We start from the raw sequence: 24644 nt of genomic DNA on the forward strand, positions 1-24644 counted from the left end.
ATTGCTTACCACCTGCTGACTGATGCCAGAGCTGTGATCCGCCCCTCCTGGCCAGCTCCCCCCTGTTTATATACTGGGCATGATGTTCCATGGTATGGAATGCCCCTTTGGCCAGTTCAGGTCAGCCGCCCTGGCTCTGCTCCCTCCCAGCTTCTTGCCCACCTGCTTGCTGGCAGAGCATGGGAAACTGGAAAAAATCCTTGACTTAGTTGTTGCTAAGTAGTGCTTATCCTAAAACATCAGTGTGCTATCAACATTATTCTCACCCTAAATCCAAAACACAGCACTGTATCACTACTAAGAAGAGAATTAACTCTATCCCAGCCAAAACTGGGACAGGAACAAACGTTGTTCCTTTCACAGTGGGTTTGGCAGGGTCACCTTGCTTAGAGAACAGGCAGTTCTGCTTAACAACTGTGGGCATAATTAGAAGAAGCTGTGTGTGGGCTACATAAAAGCACTCTCTTCCACTTGGAGAAAGTGGTAGTTGCTGTGGAGTGCCTCCAGTCTGCACTGGTGTCTCCATCCATCTGGGTTTCTTAGTCTTGGCATTGGGAAATGGATATTGTTTGGAGTGTCTTTGTTAGGCAGGCAGAAATGTAGTAAACGAAAAACAAAGTGGGTTTTTTCCAAATGTGATTTTATATATATTAAGATTCTTATGAATGTTAAAAAACTTAGTCTGGGGATGCTTTTAGTGGTAAACTAAGGTTAGTGAATATTCCTCATCTTGAATTTACCCATGATTTACTATTTTAACTCTTGTTTTGTCATTGGATTAATTCTATAGACTGGGTATAGTTTACATTTTGTTCATTGGGACTATCTTAAAAATGATGTTCTGAACCTTTTTCAGTAGTTTCTAGTAGTTTCAAGAAAACTATGTATCTCTATGTCTTGTTGGCCAACATCATGGCTGCATCCTTGTGGTCCTAAGGCCAACTGTGTTCTGGTTTGCTTCTCTTCTATACTTTCTGTTTTCTATCTGGAGTCTCTAGCTTGCATTTAAAAATAAACCTGTAATGATTTTGAGCATTACATAGATTCCCTGCTGTTGTCAGTGTGCAGCAGTAGGTTTTAGGATTATGCTCAAAAGACAATTTTGTCTTTCATATTCAGTCTACTATGACTGCAATCTTGTAGACATATGTGAGCAAGCTCAGCTTGCCCTGAAAGCTGGTTGGACATGAGCTAGCTCTGATCAAAAAGTTTTAGTTTCATTAGCTCAAGAAGTTTTGCTAATGCAGTTAGTTACATTTAGCAAGCTTAAGTACGGACAGATAGGATCCTTTCTGCAAAGGGTTCATTAGACATCGTAGCCTCAGTTAGGTAATTCAGATATGGTTCACAGAGCATTGCAAGATGGTGGTGAATGTCTGCACTTGTTAGTCTTTCAGTGACTTGGCAGAGGGTATGTAGTACTATTTATATCCTGTAGTACATGAAGAGGTGTGGCTAGCACCTAGGTTTGAACCTGAAATAATTTAACTCTAGCTTTGAGTATGTTTTTTCAAAGAGGGAAAAATGGTGATTCAGGTCAGCATAACTTGGTACTTTTTGTCTTCACTCAAGTAATTACATAGCTTAAATGTTCATTTAGTCAGTTTTTTAACACATTACTATGACTGATGATACTATAAAGGATGAATAATGCATTTATTTAGTACTGTCTTAATCAACTTCATGTGAAGCAACGTTTGGATGAAAATTAGAATTTAGTTGAAAAAATAAATATCCGGTTAGGTTTCGGGATACCTTTAGCAACAGTTTTAAATGGAAAAACAAAGCCCATCTGCCTTATTTAATAAAGGAATTACTGTTTGTAATTAAATAATTTGCCAAAATTATTTCTGATCCTGATGGTATTCAGGATTTTTGGAGCTACTGAGACTCATTAGGTAGCACTTTTCCTTTTTCAGTTATTTGAAGATGAATATAAAGATTTCCTTTTCATTTTCCACTTTATTTCTTTAGATGAACAAGTTAATAACTGAATAAACTGAAATGCAAAGTCTCGTAACAGCATGAGCTCAACAGGAAATTTCTGGTATGTTAAAGCAGAAGCTGCTGTCAGATTCTGATCTTAGGATCTGAGCAAGTGGTCTCCATAGGTCTCTGACTTACCTGTGGCAGTAAGCACATATTGCTTAATTTGTGTTATTTTAGTTCAGGTTTTTTTAATAGATTATAAAAACAGATCTTATCAAGTATTATTAATTTAAAATAGGCTCTGTAAAGAGGAAAGGATATTTAATTTCTGGGTTTAAAAATTGTCATTTCTTAAGGGCCCTTCTAACACCAAGCCTCAAGAAATAATACCAGTTTAGTTGTCTTGAGAAACTTGATCAAGAAAAAACAAAGGGAATAGTCAAAGAAAAATACAAATTAATATATAACGTTGAAAGAGGAGGGGTCGAAGTGGAAAATTGGCGTAACTTCACAATGCAGTATACGCTTCAGAGGGATAAAAATTGGAAGGAAGTGGACTTATACAAGTTTAATGTCCTTGTTCATACTTAAGTTCTGTTTATTTTGTTGGGATGATGCTCAGGTATCTCAGATAATGGTAGAATGGGCGAGGTTTTACAAAGAGATCTGGATAGACTAGAGAGCTGCGCAATCACCAACTGTAAGAAATTTAACAAGCGCAAGTGCAGGATTCTCCACCTGGGATGGGATAATCCTGGTTATATGTACAAACCGGGGGATGAGAGGCTGGAGAGCAGCCCCGTGGAAAGAGATCTGGAGGTTTGGGTTGATGGGAAGTTAAGTATGAGTCAACGGTGTGCCCTGGCAGCCAAAAAGGCCAACCGTGTCCTGGGATGCATCAAGCACAGCATAGCTAGCCTGTCAAGGGACGTGATTGTCCCACTCTACACCACACTGGTGTGGCCCCACCTTGAGTATGGTGTGCAGTTTTGGGCGCCTCAATATAAGAAGGACATCAAACTATTAGTGTGTCCAGAGGAGGGAGACTGAGATGGTGAAAGGCCTCAAGGGCAAGACTTACAAGGAGCGTCTGAGGTCACGTGGTTTGTTCAGCTTGGAGAAGAGAAGGCTGAGGAGTGACCTCATCGCAGCCTGCAACTTCCTCAAGGGGGGCAGTGGAGGAGGAGGTGCTGATCTCCTCTCTCTGGTGACCAGTGACAGGACATGAGGAAATGGAATGAAGCTGTGTCAGGGGAAGTTCAGATTGGACATTGGGAAAAGGTTCTTCACTGAGAGGGTGGTCGGTCACTGGAACAGGCTCCCCAGGGAACTGGTCACGACACCAAGCCTATCGGAGCTCAAGGAGCGTCTGGACAATGCTCTTAGTCATATGCTTTAGTTTTAGGTAGCCTTGCGAGGAGCAGCGAGTTGGACTTGATGATCCTTATGGGTCCCTTCCAACTTGAGATATTCTATGATTCTATGAGGTTGCAGTAGACCAGAAAGGGGTAAACATGGTGTTCATCTGGGATGAGCGAAGGAGCCAAGGTTTCGTATAAGCCAGGCAGCTTACATTTCCAGAAAAATGCACTATAAAAGCCTGGAAGAGTTACAGGTAGGTAAGTAACAAGGCTGTATGGATTTGCTATGAAAGTTAGTCCTAGCAAACTAGTCTGAATAAAGGGATATAAGTTGTGTATATAAGGGAGAAATCATATGAGTTGGGCTGTGTGTGAAACCAGTGTGACCTTTGCTACTGTCTTGCACAGTATTCTAAAAATAAGCGATGGAAATACGGCATTGATTATACTATTAGGTGGGTGTAAAATTAATTAGAAAAGCAAGTGTTGAAGTATGGATTATATGTAATGGTCTGCCCTGTGTGGAGTTCTACTTTTGTTTGCAATTGGGATGATGCAATGCAATGTAAGTATCGGCTGATACCAGCTCAGGAAGGCTGCAGAAACACTGGAATACAAGATGAGAATTAAGAGTTACCTTGGCAAATTGGAAGGCTGTCTCAAAAAAGATGAAAGTAATTCTGTTTGAAGTTCTCCATGCTAGTAGATATAACCAATGACATAACATGGATGAACAGTGTCATATTATATAACATTTGCCTCACTGTGAATCTGGGAATAGGCATGTTATCTGCAAACACATGCTTCTGTGCTGTTCAGTACTAATAAGACCTTACACGTAGCACTGCATCAAGTTTTTAGCACTTCTTTTGAAAAAGGATGGGAAGCAACTGCAGAGTCAGAGGGGGAAAGCAGTAAGAATTAAGTGGAGATCTAGAAAACACAACTGAAAAGAACATGTAGTATGAGATAGGAGGCAGAGGACAGTTGGTCTATAGAAGATACCTGATAATACACAAATCTTCAAATACATTAAAAGTAGCTGCAAAGAGGAAGGGAATGTAAATTTATTACAATTTATAAAACAAGAAATAAAGGTGTTCTTTCCTCAGTGGAAATCTGTTAGATGTTAATAATGGTAAGTAATGGAATGAATTGGCAAAGAATTTTGTGGAACCTTCATCCTGCAAGGTTTTAAGGTTAAACAGAGGTTTCTCATGAATGTGACAAAGGTAACTGACTGTGCCATAGGGCATAAAGATGGACTAGATGATCATCTGAGGTTCTTTGTAGCTCTGGTTTCTATGGTTCTAGCAGTAAATTATGCTTCATTTTACAATCAAATCACTTTAAACTACAAATTATATATAGATTTAGCTGAAGAACTTAAAAGACCTGACAACTTGGAAAAGAATTTTTAGAGGGTTTTAATGACCAAGGAAGAAGAATACCATAGAACAGTGCAAGGATATCTTCCTAGCAGCTAACTGCATTAAGCCACAGAACAATCTCTGAGGGAATGAGGAAGATACCAGATAAATTATTTAAAACCAGTTTAGTTGAGCTATTTTTTAAAACCAGTTTAGTCAAGCTATAAAAAGAGGAATAGGGGATGGGTTTCAGAAAACATTAGTAAGTGTCCTAGCGTGACTCTTAGGTTATCTTTATGCTCATTTTTTTACCGAGTCATCATGTGCATTAACAATATCAAACAAGGGACTTCTTATTAAAGTATTTTATGTTAATCAATGAAATGTAAGTATTCTTTTTTTAATGATTGAGCAGGGGAGCTTTGTGTTCAAGTTTTTTTTCTGGTCCTGTTTTTAGGATCCAGAACTTCCCTGTGAGTTTTACAATTCAGAAGCATTGAACCAAGTACGGTAACATCACACAAAAATATTTGCCAAGAACAGGCATGTTTTACACTGGTAAGGACATAACTTGTGTGTAACTTTGAAATTCTAAGCAACTGTATAGGGGTGGTGAAATTTCATTTGCATTTATTCCTTCTTGTTGCCAGGAGAAACTTTCAGCCTTTTCAGTTGCATTTTGTGTAACTCCTTATCCTGTTTGTTTTGTTCTTGCTCTGCTCCTTGTCTTAGATCTCATTTCTAGTGCTTTACTTCACTGTATTTTTGACAGTGTTCTTTACTTGATCTGTGCAACTTACTGTAAAAACATTCCAGGAGCATAAAATACAGGTCATGTGAATAGCAAAATAAGTCACTTAAGTAATTTTATAAAGTAACAAATGTATAAATATCATTTGGAGGAGGGAATTGGAGAATACATCTAAACACTAGTGAATACGCACTAACAAACCAACCAAGGGAAGAAACTGCATAGAAGTATGGAATAACATGATGTCTCCAATTCTAGTTTTTTCAGTGAAGGATGTACTGTGGATGCTTGAAATAGATGAACATAAATTAAAGAAATAAGGAAAAAGATACCTTGCTATTTGCAGCCGAACAAATGACTTCTACTAGATTATGATAAACATACAGCCTACCTGAAATTCTTCTTGTAACTGAAGTTATTCTTAGCTTTCTTCTTACTACTATGAAGAGGAATAGATGTCTGTCTGTCTTAGCCTAAAGATAGGTTAAGGAGCATGTCTGTATAGGTCAAGGTTTTTTTGAGCTGGTTAGCAAATCCCTTTCAATACTTGGGAATGAAAGATATAGTTGATTTTATGTATCAACCATTTTAAGTTTAATAATGAGTTTAGCCTTGTTTAGGAGGATTAACATCTGGAGAATTATTAGATGGTTGGAAAATAGTGTGAGATTATTTTACGTCATCTCTCCTGTAGTATTTTCAGTATCCAGCTAAATGGTAGCTGAAGGTAGCTATGAAACTAACCCCCTTAATTCTTTTTTGAAGGGTATTAAGTCCAGCAGTGGCCTATATCCTCTTACTTCTGCATTGTAGTGTTGATTATTTGTTGCAAATGCATGATCTGACTGTGCAGCAAGCTTTTGGCTTATTCTGAGGCAGTGACTGATGGTCTCTACTCTAAAAATGTTACCAATGTGCTTTTAACAAGAGTTTGTTATTTTGGTGATACAGCAAAGATGAGACTCTGAGGCATGATTAAAATAAATTTAAAAATCCTAATGTATGAAGGGATTAAGATACTGATATTAAGTCTTAGCCATCTCTTCTGCTAACCAAAACAAATTATCAAATTATTATCAGGAGGGAATGGTTTTGTGTGTTTGTCAATTTTATCATCTCTTTTTTTAAAAATGAGACACACACATTCTGTGTTCAAGATTGATCTCACTCTTCTAACAATCCAGTTGTATCTGGATTCATGGTATATTACTTTCCTTCTAACTTCATTAGCCACAACTAATTTCCTGCTAATTTGATTTTTTTCATTTGTCGGCCATTCCAAAGCACAGCACAGAAACAGTAGTTAGGCTTCCATTTTTCTTCTTCACCAGTTTGTTACGTTCAAGTCTGTAGATGAGGGAATATTGGCACAAGCACCAGGAAGAATAGTTTGCTTCATAGCATGACAAAACTCTTTCATACATTGACAGAAACTTAAAGGGCAGTGTTAGAAACAATAGCGTAGGCTATTGAATGTGGTCTACTTGGAGCTGAGTAGGAAAAAATTGGACAGTGATAAGGGCTAAAAGCCAAATCTGTCAGACTGTATAGCCGGTCTGCATTTTGCAGAGGGAAGGAGATGAGAGAATAAAAGCAGATTTGCCATTTTACAGGTTTTTTTCAATTGTAGTTCCTGTCTGGCTTCTAGTGCAACATAAAACAGTGAAAAGGCTGCTGTAAGTGTTTTGTTTGCCTCAACTCTTTCTGAAGCCTCCTGGTCCTTCTAAAGTATGAGAGGAGGAAAAATGATGTTGCATATGCACTGCCTTTCCTTAGGATTTTCTGTACAACTCAGTAAATCAGAAGGTAGTTGGTTAAACTAACCTTAAGACTTGACTACTAATTGGCTGGAAGATATGAAAGAACTATAGCAACACTGGGCATTTGACTCTAGCTTCTGCCTGCCCTCCAGTTTACTTCCTCCAATTCCATATGCATCAAAAATATCTGGTTGATTATGCATAAAAATTATGTTTGGATGTTTATAAACTGAGAGCTCACATTTTCTCAAATAGAACACTTTAAACATTGGTATTTTGTATTAAAAAGCAAGGCAAGTCAGGTGTATACCACAGATATGGCAATGTAGTACACTGTATGTAATCTGTAGCATGCTCAAGAGCAGTTTGTGAACTTTTAATTATATCCTGGCATTATAACATAGTTAGCAGGGCTGTACTATTTATGGAAGAAATACATTATATAAAACTGGTATAAATGAAAGCCAAGCAAGTGTTCTAAGTTGTTGTGACACTTGATCAAATATTTTCAAACCACTATTGCTTAGTAGTATCGATAAATAAACGGTAAATCTTTCACACCTATTTTAACAGTCTTGATCTGTTTCTTGAAGGCTGTCATTCTGAAACCCCCGAAGGACATCAACAGCACTTTTCTTGAGGAGGTCTGTACTGGAGGGTTCCATATATGGTCATCTTCCCATACATATTTTCATATTTCCAGTCTCTTCATTTCAGGAGGAGAAAAGCAACTTTCTTTTTGGGAGCCACAGGAAGGTTACCTAAGGGTAGAGAGACAGATGCTCTATACTGTCTGTATTTCCTAGAAGAAAGGTTTGAAGGGGCTGAACAAACATCCTAGCTTTGATAACTACATAAGCTATCCTTAGACTCCAAACAGTTCCTTGAAAAAGGATTGGAAGAGCTTGCCAGATCTGTGAGCTCTTAGGCTAATGAATACAGCATTTCTCTTACTCCTTTGACAATGACATAGGTACAGATGCTGGCAATCTGTTATGTAATCAAATGACATGATAATACAGAAGACGCAGTGAAGCAATTAAGCTGTATAAAATGGTGATGTCTACATGAGATTATCCTAACAGTCCTGCATTTGTGAGGACCCAAGGTAACAGTGTTGGAGTGAGCAATTTGTTGGCGGCAGAAAACAGTTTCAAGAAAAAGAGGAAATCCCGCAATGGGTTTGCTATGAACTACAACAATACCTGAACCTTGGCTCTGCTAAGGGTAGACTTCCTGTCTTTCACACCTTTCAAAGACTGGGAGAATCAAAGCCAGGATTATCTTTGTGTACACTTGGACATGAAATGATTATATCTGAGGGACTTGTTAAAGACTCTCCTCTTGGCATAGAGCAGTCTTTTCATCCAGATCAGGGCTCTCTACGGTTTGGTTAGCTGTGTCGTACTCCCTGTGTTGAAAAGAGATTATTGCTTCTCTGTGATTATCTTCTACAACAAAGCTTCTACAGAAGTAAGAGTTTTTTGGAAATGAGAAGTGTTTGTTCTTTGTATGGGCATGTGATTATATAGTTTGGTTTTTGTATGGGTACCACATTCACTAGTGCCAGGGCAGATAGCGATACTGAAAATTATAAGCTATTCAACTGAAATAGTCTAGTTTCTTCTTTAACACAATTAAAGCTAGCATGAAAAAGAAATACAGACATGCTGCTTCGTAATACCATCTCTACTTATTTGCTACACTCACCTTCTTTTATCTAGCAGCATCAGTATTTGTCAAGGACCTAATTGAATATTACTACCAGTCAGACTTTCACAGTTTGGTAGCTTGATAAATTCTTCCTGAAGCTTACAGAAACTCTCTTGCAAATCCTATTATCTAACCTAAAACTAAGGCCATTACTTCAGAGAGGAGGAAAAATCAAGTTGAGTGTGTTTGATGTAACACTTCTGTGGCTTGTACTACAAGCAGAACTAAAACCCCATGTGGAGAGTTTTTTCTGTTTGGCTCACCCTGTAAGATGACCAGCTGATTTTTCTTCCTTATGCCAGATTTCATGCAGAGGAGCAGAAAATGCACACTTTACACACATTCTACAGGTGGTGTTATTACACTGACAGGATGGCATGCTTCAAGTTGTCCTTACATCTGATCTTGATGATTAGAGGGCAGTGTATAGGTGAAGAATAAATGGATGGCTCATTTGCACTGCCAGCTGGCTGCCTAAGTTTTGCTTTGCTGTCGAACAAGGCTTGCTGTGCCACAGCTAGATCAATCTCTCTGGTGTTTCTGTGACATCTATGTGCTGCTTTGTGGAGTGGTCTGCTTGCGTTTGCAGCGAGTTTGGCTGGAGGTTCACATCATATTCAGAAGAGCAGTTCTGAGTTATCTGTTAGGCTGATGTAGCTAGAACTTCTAATTCCAATGATGTCGAGTATGTCCTTTCACCTGTGTGCTTTCTTTGGGCAACAGGATTTTGGGTTTTTTGTTTGTTTGTTTTCCTAGTATCAACTGATAGCATATTTTGGTGGAAATATATCTAAGTGATGAATTGGTGTCACTAACGATGTTAGTTTTCTCACCTCTTCCTGTCTGCTTTTCTGGATCATGCATCTGGTAACTGTATTTTAGTATTGGGAGTGCTGAGAATGTGTGAAAAAGATCTGAGGAAGGGGGCTTTGAGCTGATCGCTGTTACAGTGAAAAGCCTCAAAGTGTGGTGTGCGTGTCCAAGGGTGACAGCGTTGTACTGCAGATGCATAAAATGAGAAAAACACTAGATAAATTATACTTGATAAATTTAGAGGATTCTTGTATAGGAGATAGCTGTGTTAGCTGTTCAACTTCAGGGTTAAGGTGTTGGTTATGCAGTTGGTCTTGTCAGGACAGACATTCTGCTGCAAAGCATTGTATACAATAGCAAGTTAAGTTCTGAATTTAGGACTGGTTTAGTAAAGAAAAAAGTATGTAAGTATTCCAGTGGCTTGCACTTTACTTTCCTTTTAATGAAACCTGATGTGACAGAGAAACTCCTAGGTGCTGGCAAATAATCCCTGGGTTTCAAACCAGCCAGACAATAAACAACTCTATAATATTCAGTGCAGCAGCTTCTCTAGAGCCCATCTGTTTCAAAATAACCCTCATTCCACTTCCAAGGCGGAATACTTTGTTGGCTGGAGTTTGTCCTCATTTGTGTGGCGGCCTGTGTGGCTCCGGTGCCATCTGCTGGGTGAGCGAGCGATGTCCCCGGGCCCGGCAGGAGCACCGACCCAGCGCCTGCCACCTCCCCGCCGAGATGCGGTGCAAAGGTCTAAGATCGCATTATGTAATCACCTTCTTGCTTGGTAATGGAGTCTTATGTGCACGATGAAAAGTGTGAATTTAATATTGCAAGCTAATATGTGCCCTCTCTCCTTTTGTTTTGTTTCTTGAAGGAGGAGAGCAACGGTGGCCCAGTTGCAGCTGTCATCTTGGGCATCCTTTATTAAAACCTATGGATCTGCATGGGTTATAAGTTCTATTATTTGACTATTAAATTGCTCCTCAAGCATCTCTCTCCGAATTGCTTAAAGCAATTTGGCATGTAATACTCTAGTTTGTTTGCTTTTCACTACAAGATGATGGGATCTTTCAAAATGATGCTTCAAATGTGAAACTCTTTGGAAAAGATAAGGCTTAAACCTAGATAGGATCAGCTCATGCCTCTTTTCTGACATCTCTTCTGTTTCTGACATTTGTTTTTGTGACTAGAATTAGTTTTCTGGTGCGTAGGGCACTTCTGGAGATTGACCATGTTGGTGATTTGGTATAACGTGAGCTGTGGATGTCCACAGTAGAAACTCCTGCTGTTTGTCCAGTAGTGACAGCTGCCTGTGCTTTAATATCCATAGCATATGGAAGAGTTAAAAAAAAGTCTTAAATTTTGCGTTATGATTATGCCTTATTTTTTCAAATATATCATGCAATGGGTATAGCGACAGAAGCCAAAATTTTTTAATATTCAAGTTTTCATCAGTTTTGCCTTTTAACAAAATAAATGTGATTTAATTAAAGAATGAACAAGAAGAATAATCTATTGCTCTCCTGATTGTCCTATAAAAGTACTCAGTGTGATAGTACTTAATTTGAAACAATCATTTACTTGCAAATGACCCATTGTAAGTAAGGTGAACTATTCAGCATCAGTTCAGTGATGAAAGGAAGTTCAGGGTTTACTTCATAAATGTCTTAAATATGAATCCAAAAGGCACATTGAAACATTTATTAAGTTTCCTTCTGCTATCATAAAGTCTCTAAGGAAGTTTTGGGCTTTATCAGCTGTTGTAAGTTAGTAGTGCCCAGAATTGCATGAGAACAGAACTGAATTATATGTGTATTGCAGAGTTAAGTCTTTCATTTGAGAGACTTGGATCCAGTAAAAAAGTCTTAACTCCTTGCATTTATTGTTGGTTGAGTTTTTTACATGCTGTCTCTGTTTGTGTAGAATTTAGAATGTATTTTCTTGTTCTAAAACAGAAATATCATTCAATAAGATCTTTATAGGCAATGAATATCTGCTATGTCAGGATTTCAGGAATTTCAGAATTGAGATAGTTGTTTGTTTGCAATCTGTTAGTTATAAAAATTAAAGCAGGTAATAGAACTTAAGATAGAAACCAGAAGTTTTTCTTAGGAATCATCGAAAGAACCAATATTGGATGCAGTCTCCAATATCCAATAAGGTATGGCTAATAGTCTCATACAAAGATATATTTTTCTTTCTGCCCTATCAGATTGGGCAGTTGCATTTTGAAAATGACTGTGTTGAACATGCCAGTAATTTGATTCCAAAACTTGGAACTTGACTGGAACCAAGAGAGTATGACAAACTCTCTAGTTTCTTGAGGGATTCCCCTGGTTAATGATATCTTTTGACTTGAAGACTTCTGCTCAATAGCTTTTATTTTTCTGTATTGTTTAAATCCAAGAAAAAGGGTGCAAATTTGAGTAACAATCTGCAAATCTGTGTTTGGGTGTTTTTAACTAATAAAAATGGTCTCATGGGTCAGCATAAACAGTTTTACAGTCTTCTCTCCAAAATTGTTGTCATGGTTACTATACAAGCAGTTCCTCATGTAAATCTTGCTGTAGATCAGGCGCTGAAGGAAGACCAGGAAGCAAGGATAGGCAGATGCGCTCAGTGTCAGCACTGGCAGCCCAAACTGATGAGCTGTGTGTGACTCTGCTCTTCTGAGTGCAAAACATTCTCAGTTTTCTCAACTGAGAGATGCTTGCTCATTCATAGTGGGGAAAAAAAATAGGTTAAAAAGGGAGGACAATCAGTGTTGTCGCCTTCATTTCAGACTGTGTGCCTGTGATTAATCAAATTTCTGATTTTGACATGCTGGGTAAGCTTGGAACCAGTGCTTAATGCATTATACATTATGCCTATGGTGGGACTGTAGTTTCAGAGTAACGTGCTGTAATGCCTAACTACAGTAAGTATTTTAGGTGTGATTAGCGTATTTATTTAACGTGGATGAAAATGTTTAAGGTTATTAAAGCTTTATCTGTATTACACTAATACAGGTTTAGTTAAACCAGTTGCAGTTACAGTGATTTTCTTGTTTTGGTCCAAAGTCCTGTAATTGTAAACTTCAGTAACAAAAAAAACCCCACACAGAGTGACAGGAAAAGCGTGGAGGGTCTCAGTCTTCCATATTCACAGAACAGCGTTCTAGTTCACCATAAAATTAATTTAAGAATAGGCTATGTAAGGGTTAGTGTTTTGTTCTAACTTTATTGTACTATATCCTTTGGTTTTGTCTGTCATCTGGTGTTATTGCAGTTTTTTAAAATACTTTAAATACAATCTTAAAATCCGTTAGTCTTGAAGTTTTTTGCTGATGTGTTGAAAAGATTGTGTTCGTTTCTTGCACAGAAGTCCGGGTGTTGTTTCAGTAGTAGCAGTGGCCTAATTACCATTTCTGAACACTGTGGCTCATAAATATTTTGATTAGATAAAGGTGTCATTTCATTAATATTTCTATTGTAATTAAAAAAAAGGTGTCAGGGAACTACTTCGGATAACAGTATAATTTAAATATATACGTATGTAAGTACATGTATTTAAACGTTCACATTCAGACAACTTCACTCCTCCTCACCATATTATATTTCCTCACCATACATAATATCTGTTCTTGAACATAAAGCTTTTCAAATTGCATTGTCAGTCTTTTATTTTTGGGTCAACAAATAAAGGAGCATTTTGTATCTTTTTTTTATAACATCTCTTTCTATTTCTAGTGATTATTAAAGCACATTTATATTTGAAGTGTTGAGCGTATTTTATGGGGACTCTGCCAGTACTCAGCTGCATAAGTGCTATCTGATTTCTTAAATAAAAACTAACCAAGGATGCTATATAGAAAAATAAATGTTTTAATGAGAAACCTTGATATTTGACAATGTCACTACAGAAAAGAACTTTTTAAAAATGCAAATGTTTTTTTAATTGTGATGATTTAAAAAAATATATAAAACTTCATCATTACAATGCAGTTTTGACCCTGTATGGTGCAGCCATTTGTACGCTCAAGGTCTTGACTATATCACTCTTCATATATCAAAATTGATCTTTCAGCTATTGTTAATATTTATATTTAAAGTTTACTCATCAAAAGTCAAAATATAAAGAAAATACTGGGCACTTTAATTGGTGTTTTATTTTTATATAAACAACACTGTGAAAAGCCCTTAACTTGCTGGGTTTATTTTCCATATTAAAAATATGGAAAAAAATATTAAGAATCACAGCGATTTTTCTCATAAATTTTCTTGCCATGACAACATAAACATAGTTGAGAATGTTATAATGAATTCAGTGTTGTTTAACAATTTCTTTACTTATAGATGATGAATAAGATAAATACATATATTCATTTGTATTCCAGTATGTGTCTACAGTTCATAAATGTTGACTTTAAAAGATTTTATTGAGCCTTCTCAGGCCTTTTAACTTTTTTGTCTAGACATATTTCTGCACTATTATGAAAGGATCTGATGTCTACTGACCACCTTGCTTTATGCCTTCCAATTTGAAGCTATTGGGTTTTTTAATTTCTAAATGAATGTTCATTGTGTTACAAAATATTGTAAGCTAGTGTTTTTTCTCAGCCTGTGGTCAATAGGACACAGTAAAACAACCGTGTGTTTTTTCTTTTCAAACAAACCTTCTTGTATAAGAAACAAAGTAAAACGAGGGAAAATAAATGTAGTAAATGAACATTCAGTTCAGCTTAATATTTTTTTGTTAATGAAAACCATTCTGCCCATGTTGCAGATTATATTAACTAATTTTTTTTAGACAAGGAGATTGCTCTTGGATTTAAAAAAAATAAAATTGAGAAGCGTTGCAGTTAATGTTACCTGTGCCAAGTTCTATGACTTCCAATATATGTTAGCTTTCTATAATATTTTGAACAATATTTGTCAAATAATGACGTAGTGTTTTAGAGGCAGAGTAACAGCTTAAATATTTTTCAAATTTGTCGCTAGCAAGTTGAGACACAAGGACAAGCTGAAGATAAAATACTAAAATATACATTAAATTAATTTCCTGTATGTTAATAGAAATTTGAAAAATCCTTTTAAACAGTGCATCTCATTTTATAAACTTTTATGTTAATATCGCTGCCTATCACAGTTTGAGCAGCTATAGTTATCTGTGGAAGCATGTTCCAAGAGTTTGACTTCTTGGCAAACACAAAAGGAAAATTATGAACATGTTCTAATATTTTCACAAAATCATACATTTATTGGTGAGTACAAACTAACATGCTTTTGTAATTGGATCAGAAACTAACAGAGCCTCTTCGTAAGTTGGACTTCCTGACTTCATGTCATGTAAACAGGCCTTACGTGTTTGCTACAAACAATTTCTGATACAGGATACAGCTGTATTTGAAATTCATCTTGAAAATGAACATAATAGTACAATACTTTTTGGTTTTCCAGATTTACTTTTGCTAATTTAAATGAGATCCTGAGGTGAAAGTTTAAAAAACACTGAATGTTACAGAGGCTGTTGTGTTATCTTTAAAGCTAATTTGCTTATCCTTAACACTGTACCTGTGCTTAGAAGGCAGTCTCTCATTTTTGTTTCCCAGAGCTCTTCAGTTGAGGTGGTGTGTAACCACAACCTTTTAATCATTTCTTTGCTCAGTGACTTAATGTGAATTCTGAAGAGTTGCTGGAATAGCCTGTTCTTCTTGTCGTTTGGGGTGCCAGGGCACAGAACCTTCGGTCTTGGTGTGCTATTTCTGCTCAGATTGACTTGCTTACAGTTCTCTCTAGCAGAGCTGCCACGTGTAGTTTATTTCTGAAATTGCTTGCTGCCAACTAAGGCTGGGAGTTGTATGTGCATCTGGTATGGGTCAGCACATGTTGGACTGCAATGCTAAAAGCAAAAACAAAAGCTTATTTTGCCAGAAGTAACTACTGGGGACGTTTAAATAGTTTAACAATCTGGAGTTTACTGTGTAAAGTAGGGATCGTGACAAATGTGAACTCCTGTTAGATGTTTGGGTGTTCTTTTGGTTGTGGTTTGTTGGTTTGGTTTTTTGAGTGTTTTTTTAGTTTTTGTGGGTTTTTTTTATTATTTCAGTGTCTTTAAGAGCAGTTGCTGGAAGTTGTGATTGCCCTGAAACCATCAGAATTGGAAACATTCAACTCCATTTCCTTTGTGTTGTGATGCTTTGGATTACAGGATATATGTGCATTGTTCTCATATTACAGAACAAAATAACAGTTGTTTTTCATTGTGTCTTGTAGATTTTGGTGGAGCAACGTATAATAACGAGCGGCGACCCTATGGTTTTTGGTTTCCACCTGAGCAGCATTCAGAAGAGGAAATAAGAAGGCAAAGGCTTCATAGGTTTGAGAGACGATGAAATTGGCAGGTGTTGATGTAAATTGTAAAGTGCTATTCAGAGTTACCAAAATATTTGCAGATTTATTTGTAATATGCAGATTTGCTGTAATATTTTTCCAATTTTTTTACTACTAGTTGCAAAACTGTGGAGGACTTTGTGAGTTCAGGCTCAAAATTGGAACTTGCATAAAAAGTGTGAGATAGGAATCAAAATGTGATCTTTTGCAGTCTCCATCTTAATGCACCTGAAATATGGAAGAAGACTGATGGTTTTACCAAACTGTCTTTTTTCTTAAGTTCTCTTGTGTAGCTTCAAAAATTCTTTGGCTTTTTGACTGCTGGTATTCTCAGACAACAGGTTTTCTTCATCCATCACAGATGAAAAAAACATTACTTTTTTTTTTATACAATTGTAAAACTATGCAATTTTTCCTTACAAACTTCTCTCTGTTTATCTATGATGACCAGCTGTTTTTGGGATTGGCATGTGAAATGTCACTTGAAAAGATTGCTTTGATGACAGCAGCTAGATCATATGAGTCTAGGCTTAAGCTTTTCAGCAGTCTTGCGAACTGTATGAAAAATAGTTGCAGCTATTCTTACCCTAAGGAGTTATTTAATATAACCTTTAGCGTTGCAGTCTTCCTTAAAACATGCCATTTTATCTAGAGCTTGTATGTGATAAAAATGAGTAGTAACTACTTACTATTTCCTAAAGCCTTTCTTAATATTTATGTTTTAAATAAAATGCTTCCCTTTAGAGTTGAAATAATGTTAGGAGTTTTATGGAAAGGGAGGTGGATATGCCATACAAAGAATATATTTATTTAGTAATTTATACTTTTTCAAAGCATCTATTTCCCTTTTTAAGAAGGCTTGGAAATTGTATCATGTATATGCTGTTCATGCAGCTTTAGAAAGTCTACTATTTCTCTGTATGTCTCATTTGACGTCCAGTAGCAGCAGTAAGAGTTTGCAGACTGTATTGGGTTTGTGTGGCAAGGTTTTGGTAGTGGGGGGGGGCTACAGAGATGGCTTCTGTGCGAAGCTGCCAGAAGCTTCCCCTATGTCCGACAGAGCCAATGCCAGCCGGCTCCAAGACAGACCCGCCACTGGCCAAGGCCGAGCCCATCAGCGACAGTGGTAGCACCTCTGGGATAACAGATTTAAGAAGGGGGGCGGGGGGGGAACCTGTGCAACTGCAGCTGGAGAGAGGAGTGAGAGTATGAGAGAAACAACTCCGCAGACCCCAAGGTCAGTGAAGAAGGAGGGGGAGGAGGTGCTCCAGGCGCCAGAGCAGCGATTCCCCTGTAGCCCATGAGGAAGACCATGGTGAGGCAGGCTGTCCCCCCGCAGCCCATGGAAGTCCACGGTGGAGCAGATATCCACCTGCAGCCCGTGGAGGACCCCACGCCAGAGCAGGTGGATGCCCGAAGGAGGCTGTGACCCCATGGGAAGCCCGCGCTGAAGCAGGCTCCTGGCAGGACCTGTGGCCCCGTGGAGAGAGGAGCCCAGGCTGGAGCAGGTTTGCTGGCAGGGCTTGTGACCCTGCGGGGGACCCCCGCTGGAGCAGTCTGTTCCTGAAGGACTGCGCCCTGTGGAAGGGACCCACGCTGGAGCAGTTCATGAAGAACTGTAGCCCGTGGGAAGGACTCACGTTGGAGAAGTTCGTGGAGGACTGTCTCCTGTGGGAGGGACCCCACGCTGGAGCAGGGGAAGAGTGTGAGGAGTCCTCCCCCTGAGGAGGAAGGAGCGGCAGAAACAACGTGTGATGAACTGACCCAAATCCCCATTCCCGTCCCCCTGTGCTGCTGGGGGGCAGGAGGTAGAGAACTTGGGAGTAAAGTTGAGCCCGGGAAGAAGGGAGGGGTGGAGGGGGAAGTGTTTTAAGATTTAGTTTTTATTTCTCATCATCCTGCTCCGATTTTATTGGTAATAAATTAAACTAATTTCCCCTAGTCGAGTCTGTTTTGCCTGTGACAGTAATTGGTGAGTGATCTCTCCCTGTCCTTACCTTGATCCATGAGCCTTTCATTATATTTTCTCTCCCCCTGTCCAGCTGAGGAGGGGGAGTGATAGAGCGGCTTTGGTGGGCACCTGGCATCTAGCCAGGGTCAACCCACCACACAGACTTGTGGAGATCTTGCCTAAATATAGGCTACCTTGAATTTTTCATTTTCTAGAAAGAATTTCTCTACCCAACTCTAGAGTAGCTGATAGGAGACCAGAGAGCTCAGTTGTCACTTTGGACAGACCCTCCACTCGCTGCTTGTCACACACAGCGGCTGTCCCGCTTGTGGCGTATCTGCCTCTTCAGTAATGTTAACTAATGAACCTTAAGGTTTTTTGTTCTAGTATCACTCAAAAATTACTCATTGCCCAAGCTTTTTTCCTCATAATAGAAATTCTTCTGACATTGGGGACACTCATCTGTAACTATTCTCAGTCCTGAAGAGGTGTGATTGCACAAGAATAATTCGATTATTGGCCTTTGGAACTGTTGGAATCTCTTCAGCACTAATTCAGTAGAGCATCAGAATGAGCAATTTAATGGTTTCTTTTCAGGTACACGGGATCACCAGTCTGTGCTTTATGAAGTCCACTTCTCTATGGAGTTATAGTTCGAATGTAAAAACATAGGGCTCTATCTTTCATACAGAAAAAAATCCTGAAACTAATTTTTTTTACTATGTTCTTTAAATAAAGAGTACACCACCTGGTTGTAACTACGCTTTTGTTTGCTGAAAAACGCACAAGCTGTTCGTTCTCTCCTGTGCCATTGTCACTTTCACCATCCTTCTTACACCTATTGTTGGTTTTTATGCCAAGCAGCAGCACAATATTGTTACGCCAGATCTGTGGCTCGAAGTTCTGAGAGCCAAAAGACACGACTGCAATGTGACTGTGGATATGCTCATTCAGGTAGTGTAAGGACACTGTTAATATTATGCAAAGTGTTTTCTGGCAGATTCTAAGACACTTAGTACATAAGGAATGCTAATTTTTGTTGTGTTCTTGGTCTTTGTTGGTTTTCTATATATGCAGTAGCCATAGAATAAGATAGCATATACTCTTAGCTAACTTTTCTATGCTCACTAAAAATAGGTATCAAAAAACTGCATACAGTTTGCATATTTTCCTCAGTGGGTAATAATTATGTGTAAATAAGGAGGAAGTAGCATTGGTTCCTCAGACTAATCTCTTAATGCTCTGGTCAAAAGTTTCAGTGTAACTTACTGTGTCTGTTAAGCTCTGTTATTTTAATTATTTAAAAGCACTGAATTAGCCACTAGTCATTTGAAAAAAAAAAAAACCTTAAGTAAAATCAAACATGATTACCATTTTAAAAGCACTTGGTTTTGTAAAGTGAGGTTAGAAATACTTGCCATTAAATATTCACAAAAATTGTCAGTACTAATAATTGTTCAGCTGGTTTGACTTTTTTGTATACAAAATTGAAATAAATTTTTTCATTTAAAACTGTCTTTTTTTAGTATAGTAATTAATAAGGCATATATTTTAAATTACAGAGCTGTTACCATATTGTTAGAAATGCGGACTTGTGATATTGAGAGGGCAGATTGAATATGTTGGGACTAATTTTGTTTCTTTTGAATTAGTGGAAGTTTTGGGATTGGATTATTGGAAAGTCCCAGTACTTAAAGTGTTTTGGAAAGTTTATTAACAGAATGATTCCTTAGTAGGATTTTTACCATTAAAAAACCCCTGTCAGTTTAGGTTTCAGAGCACTGATGATGGTAGATGTAAGTTGCAGATGAATTCCTAACATACGCTCTGTTGCACTTTATCTCTTCAGGGACAAAAATTAAGGGCAGTCTACACAGATGAGTATTCCACGCTGCATATTTTCTGACACTGTTTAGTGCCGGACTAACTCTACAAGGATTCTTTAAGAAAAAGCGGTTTTGTATAAAATATTTTAGCATCTGAAGTTTGATTCCTTTGTTGCAGGAGCTGTGATTTCTTGTGAATTTTTTGTACTTCCTCTAAACTCTGTGATCAGGTACCATGTAAGCAATTCCACCCCCTTAATTAATCCTAATCAGCAGACTTGTTAACAGGCGCATTCTTGAAATTTAATGGTCGAATGACCTAACAAATTACTGCTAATAAATAGGGGGTTCTTGCAGTCCAGAATTAAGATGTGGTGAAAGAACAGTTTGTTTAACTTTTAAATTTTTTTTCCCTCTTCTGTCTTGTCTTTAAGCACAGGCAAATTGTATGTTCTTCTGTATGTATGCTTTTTTCCTGGCAGTACCACTTCTCCTAAGGCGGGAAAAATGCTGTTTAAAATACTGAGAAAACAGTACTCATGTGTTCCACACCACAGCGGGCCAGATTGTGCTAGGTGAGTGTAGGTGGAAATAGCGTTCTCAATACAGGCTGTAAATGAGATCAGAATCTGTCCTGCCCCCCTTAAATTGACATCTTGGTACCAGGGGAAGTGTTTGGAGGGAGAGCATGGCAGTGCTGCTGTACCAGCCGCCCCTCAGAGAAGGCGTTCTGCCTGGAGAAGCTTTGTTTTCCATGGCTACCTTTCAAACAAGGTTTGCTTGCTTGTTCGGTGAAAATCAAACCCGGGATTTTCATGGTCCATTTTTTAAAAAGTTTGACTAATGCCACCTTGTTTATTTTCACATATCTCTGAAGAATCACTCCAAGAACTCCAGGGGTATAAAGGGTGTAGTAGGAGACAGTGAAGGGCCTGGCCACTTCAGAAAAGTTTTGCCTTTGGGTTTTTTGGTTTGGTTTTATTTGAAAGTAAAAGGGAGAATTTAACTCTTCTCATTAGATATAATTTGTTTGTACCACATATACGCGGATACAAAAAAAAAGCCTAAATATTGGTTCATTAAATTAGTGATATATATAAAAGTCCGTGGAATGATGATGTGTCTGGGGAGAGAAGGAAATTCTTTATTAAAACAGACCTTGCTAGGAGACTGTTTTGATTGAGCTGAAGAAAGTTCCAGTTTTGATAGCTCTAATGCTAAAAAAGGAGAAAAGAGGAAAGAGAGCATACCTGATAGAGGTAAAGTCTTTGTATCAACAGTCTTTATGGCAGGCATCTTAGTTCTTACTTCGTTATATGTATTAAGGAGCTTAAATTGCAGATAGAGCAAAGCAGCTGTGAGCATCGTTAGTCCGAGAGAGTTATCCTGACCAAATGAAGGCAAAATGACTTGCCTTTTCTCCTATGTAATAACTACCTGATTGGAGATGCCTGCAGGACAAAAGTAACTTTCTTTTGTTATCCAGTGCTCTCTTTAATGATGATACCCATATATGCTAAGTGTATATACTGTTAAATATAAGAGTCAAGAACTTGAACCTTTAAACCTCCTGCTTGTATCTAGACCACGGAACTGAATAGGTGTACACTGTCTGAAGATCGCACAGCAAATCTGAGTGCAACTTGAATGACCGGCTTGAAAACCAGTTTGGGTACAGCTGCCTTTTCGGTTGTTGTGATGGGAACGGGTGTTGCAGTTCGTTTTCACTTCCGATTCTGACTGGCGACTTGTAACCATTTTTGTTTAGCACTGAATGACTGAGTGTGAATCACGCTTGAACAAAACAGCTGGCTAACAGATACTCATGTTTATGTGCTGTGGCTTCTTGAAGGAGTGTGCAGACATCAAGGACAGAATCATTTTATGGTTTCATTGTACGCTACTAATTGTTTCCTACGTATAAAAAAAAAAATTGGTAGTTTCTTATTTGTTACCAGATTTCAGAGGGCAAGAAAATACTAACAATTCCCAGCTTTCAGGTGTATAGCTGTTTCTAAAGGAATATCATGCTTTCTAAAGGGTCTAAATCTTGTAATAAATACTGATACCCATTTACTCTTTCAGGAGCTCTGAAAATTGGAGAAAGACAGTTTGCCATACAAATTTAATATGGTTTGGGTATTTTTGTTTATATGACGTGCTCAGAATGGTAAAGCAATTGGGTTAGTAAAAGAGGAGATCGAGTATACGTACGATAGCAGTCTTCTGTTGCGTGAGAACAGCGGTAAGTTCATCTCTTTCGTCCATTGACAAGAAGAAATTGGCGTAATTTGCAGCAAAATGAACGTAAACAAAGGATTTCTAAACATGTAGATAGTGAACTTTTCTAATAGGCTACGGATATTCCGGCATTTCCTCCTTTAGTCCTTCTTTAGTTGGAGCAGGTTAAACAAATATCTCTAAAGGGCTGTTGAGCAGGTAAACAGTAAATGTTCTTGCCTTAGTGGAGAATGTTGGGTTAGGTTAGGTCCTTCACCAACTTATCCCTTACAGGGATCAGTTAAGAGCTATCAGTGGGTGCGCCACTTCCGCAAATCCGTGTTTTCCTTACCCGTATAACAATTTGAAGAACGGCTCCTAAATCTGTACAACATTAATGAGCAGGGAATCACCTGTTTGCTGACTTCTTAAAATTGTATTTTAAACTAAGTATATATGTATGGAGTTCTGCAGCTGAGGTGGCTATTGTGCATTCTTTTGCCCAAGTAACAGGTGGATCATGTTGTTCTTAAAGAGCTAAAGTCAGCCATAACGTTAATAATGTAACTCAACTGGTTTTAGTAAGATTTTTTCATTTACATTAGTACAAAATGTAATTCAGCAACTTTGATAAAAGCTTTAAAATATCTGGTGTGCAAGGGCCAAACCTCCCACACTCATTTCGTCCAGCACTTTGAAAAAAGTAGAGCTTAGGTCAGAGTGGCCTTGATTCTGGAAAGCTTTGCTGTTCAAAACAGCACTTAAGTATTTGCTGATGTAAACACATAGGTTTTCCCGTACGGGGGCCAGGGGCATTACAGGTATGTGTATGTTGCAGCGTGTCTGTTGGAGGAATCCACATAATTGTTTTGCTGCTGTTTAGAGCTGAGGCTTCTGATTGTATTAAAAATACATTATTCGTTCCTTTTTCACTGCTGCATGTATCTACAGACCTGAAATCCAGAATGAGCAGTTAGCTTATAAAAATGTATTTTTGAACTGGATTATGTAAGTGAAATGAGTAGGACAGAGGGTAAATGATCAGGGATGCACTTAATTTGGAAGGCACTGTAGTGATAAAACACTTCTTTAGGCAGGATGCTTAAATTCCTAGTTTCCGCACATCATCATCATCAGGAAGCATACATTATATATGCAGAGATATAACGTATCTATGTGTGACCGGAAGTTCTACAACACTAGTACCATTTATTGCATGTATTTCACTTTTTACATGCATCTTAAATGTTTAAGCACAACAAAATTAAAGCATTTGGAAATACTAATTTGCTTTAGCATTTTTAAAATGCAGTATGCAAAATCTAACAAACTACAGTTCCAACTGCCTCGGAGTAGCCATTTCTCATATAGATTTCTTCAGTTCCCATCAGAATTAATTGTTTTCTGCCTCTGAGAAAGTTTAATCTCCACTCTAATGAATTAAACACCTCTGTCTTCATCATGCTAAATTGCATAAGAAGGAGCATCTGCCTACAATAGGAGTGGTATTTGTAATCAGTGCATGGAAGACTATAAAGTCTGAAAAAGACCTTGCTTTTCTCTGTACTGAAGCTTTGTTTCACCAAGCTGAACACATCGTCGGTTTGGGGCTTGAGTGCTTCATTCCAAATCTTTCTATAAATCATTCGGGGGCGATACACAGGGGTTGTTCACTGGAGTGGTACCTTACTCCATACGTCTGTTTAGAAATTGGTTAGAATTTGGCTCAGCGTTTTGCATTTCTACTTCACTGAATCTGTGGAAAACGTTAACATATGTGGAGTTTCAAACACCGTGAAGCTCAAGCCTGTCGTCTTTTGAGAAGCAGTCGAGCGCTGTGTGGTCAGGCATGAGGTGAGATGTGGTGTGAGGTGGTGTTAGATGCTGAAGGCTCTCTACATTATCTCGGGGAACCGTGTTTGTTTAATACGTTCATTCCAGAATGATAAATGTGGAGTTGTTTTTTACTTTACACTTATACTATATCACCTCTAATTGAACTTCCAGTAGCTTCTGGAACTTGTGGATGAAGTGACTAGAAAAGGGGAAAGCTGTTAAGTATGACTATGGAGCAGGATCTGTTTGAATGCTGATGGTGCTTCTTCCTCCACCTGGCTAGTTTTCCGGCTGGTTAAGGTGGGCAGAATTTCAGTGGCTGTTTTTGTTGTTTGGTTGGTTTAAAATGCTGGTTTCTGAAATAGGATCCAGTCATGAAGTAGATCCCCATTTTGATGAAACAATTGCTTCACCTGCTGGAAAATTTTTACCAGAGTTGTCAGAAATTTTTGATCATTTTGGAGTGAAGGCAGATCAGCTCTGTCCTTGCCTGACTGCTCCTCTTCACAGCTGGCTTTGGAGCAATCCTTTTTCTTGCAAACAACTGTTCCCCAGTATAAATCTTCCCCATGGTCTTGAATGTTTTTTTTTTTCTTTCTTGCCCAGACAGTTCTAATACATGTAAAGCATTAGAACAGCAGTCCTCATATTTGCAGCCTTTTTCTATGTATGGCATAACTGAATTCAATTAAGTTATTTAAGGATTGCTTGTAAGACCTGAAAAGGCCAGGCTTCAGTCTGGGGTG

The 24644-nt window shown here is 38.2% G+C and overlaps 1 protein-coding gene across 2 annotated transcripts in view; it reads left to right on the forward strand.

The window, feature by feature from the left end:
* Positions 1–17061, forward strand: part of RHBDD1 (rhomboid domain containing 1) — a 56042-nt gene extending 38981 nt beyond the window's left edge. The window contains exon 7 of one of the 2 annotated variants that reach the window (XM_050902777.1): positions 15949–17061. In XM_050902777.1, coding sequence (XP_050758734.1) covers positions 15949–16067 — 119 coding nt within the window. In that variant the 3' untranslated portion in view covers positions 16068–17061. Of the gene's footprint in view, positions 1–5117; positions 5181–15948 lie in introns of those variants that run through there. The other variant, XM_050902778.1, reaches the window with a different exon arrangement.
* Positions 17062–24644: the final 7583 nt, after the last annotated feature.

The sequence above is a fragment of the Gymnogyps californianus genome, chromosome 10, assembly GCF_018139145.2.
Source record: "Gymnogyps californianus isolate 813 chromosome 10, ASM1813914v2, whole genome shotgun sequence".
NCBI lineage: Eukaryota > Metazoa > Chordata > Aves > Accipitriformes > Cathartidae > Gymnogyps > Gymnogyps californianus.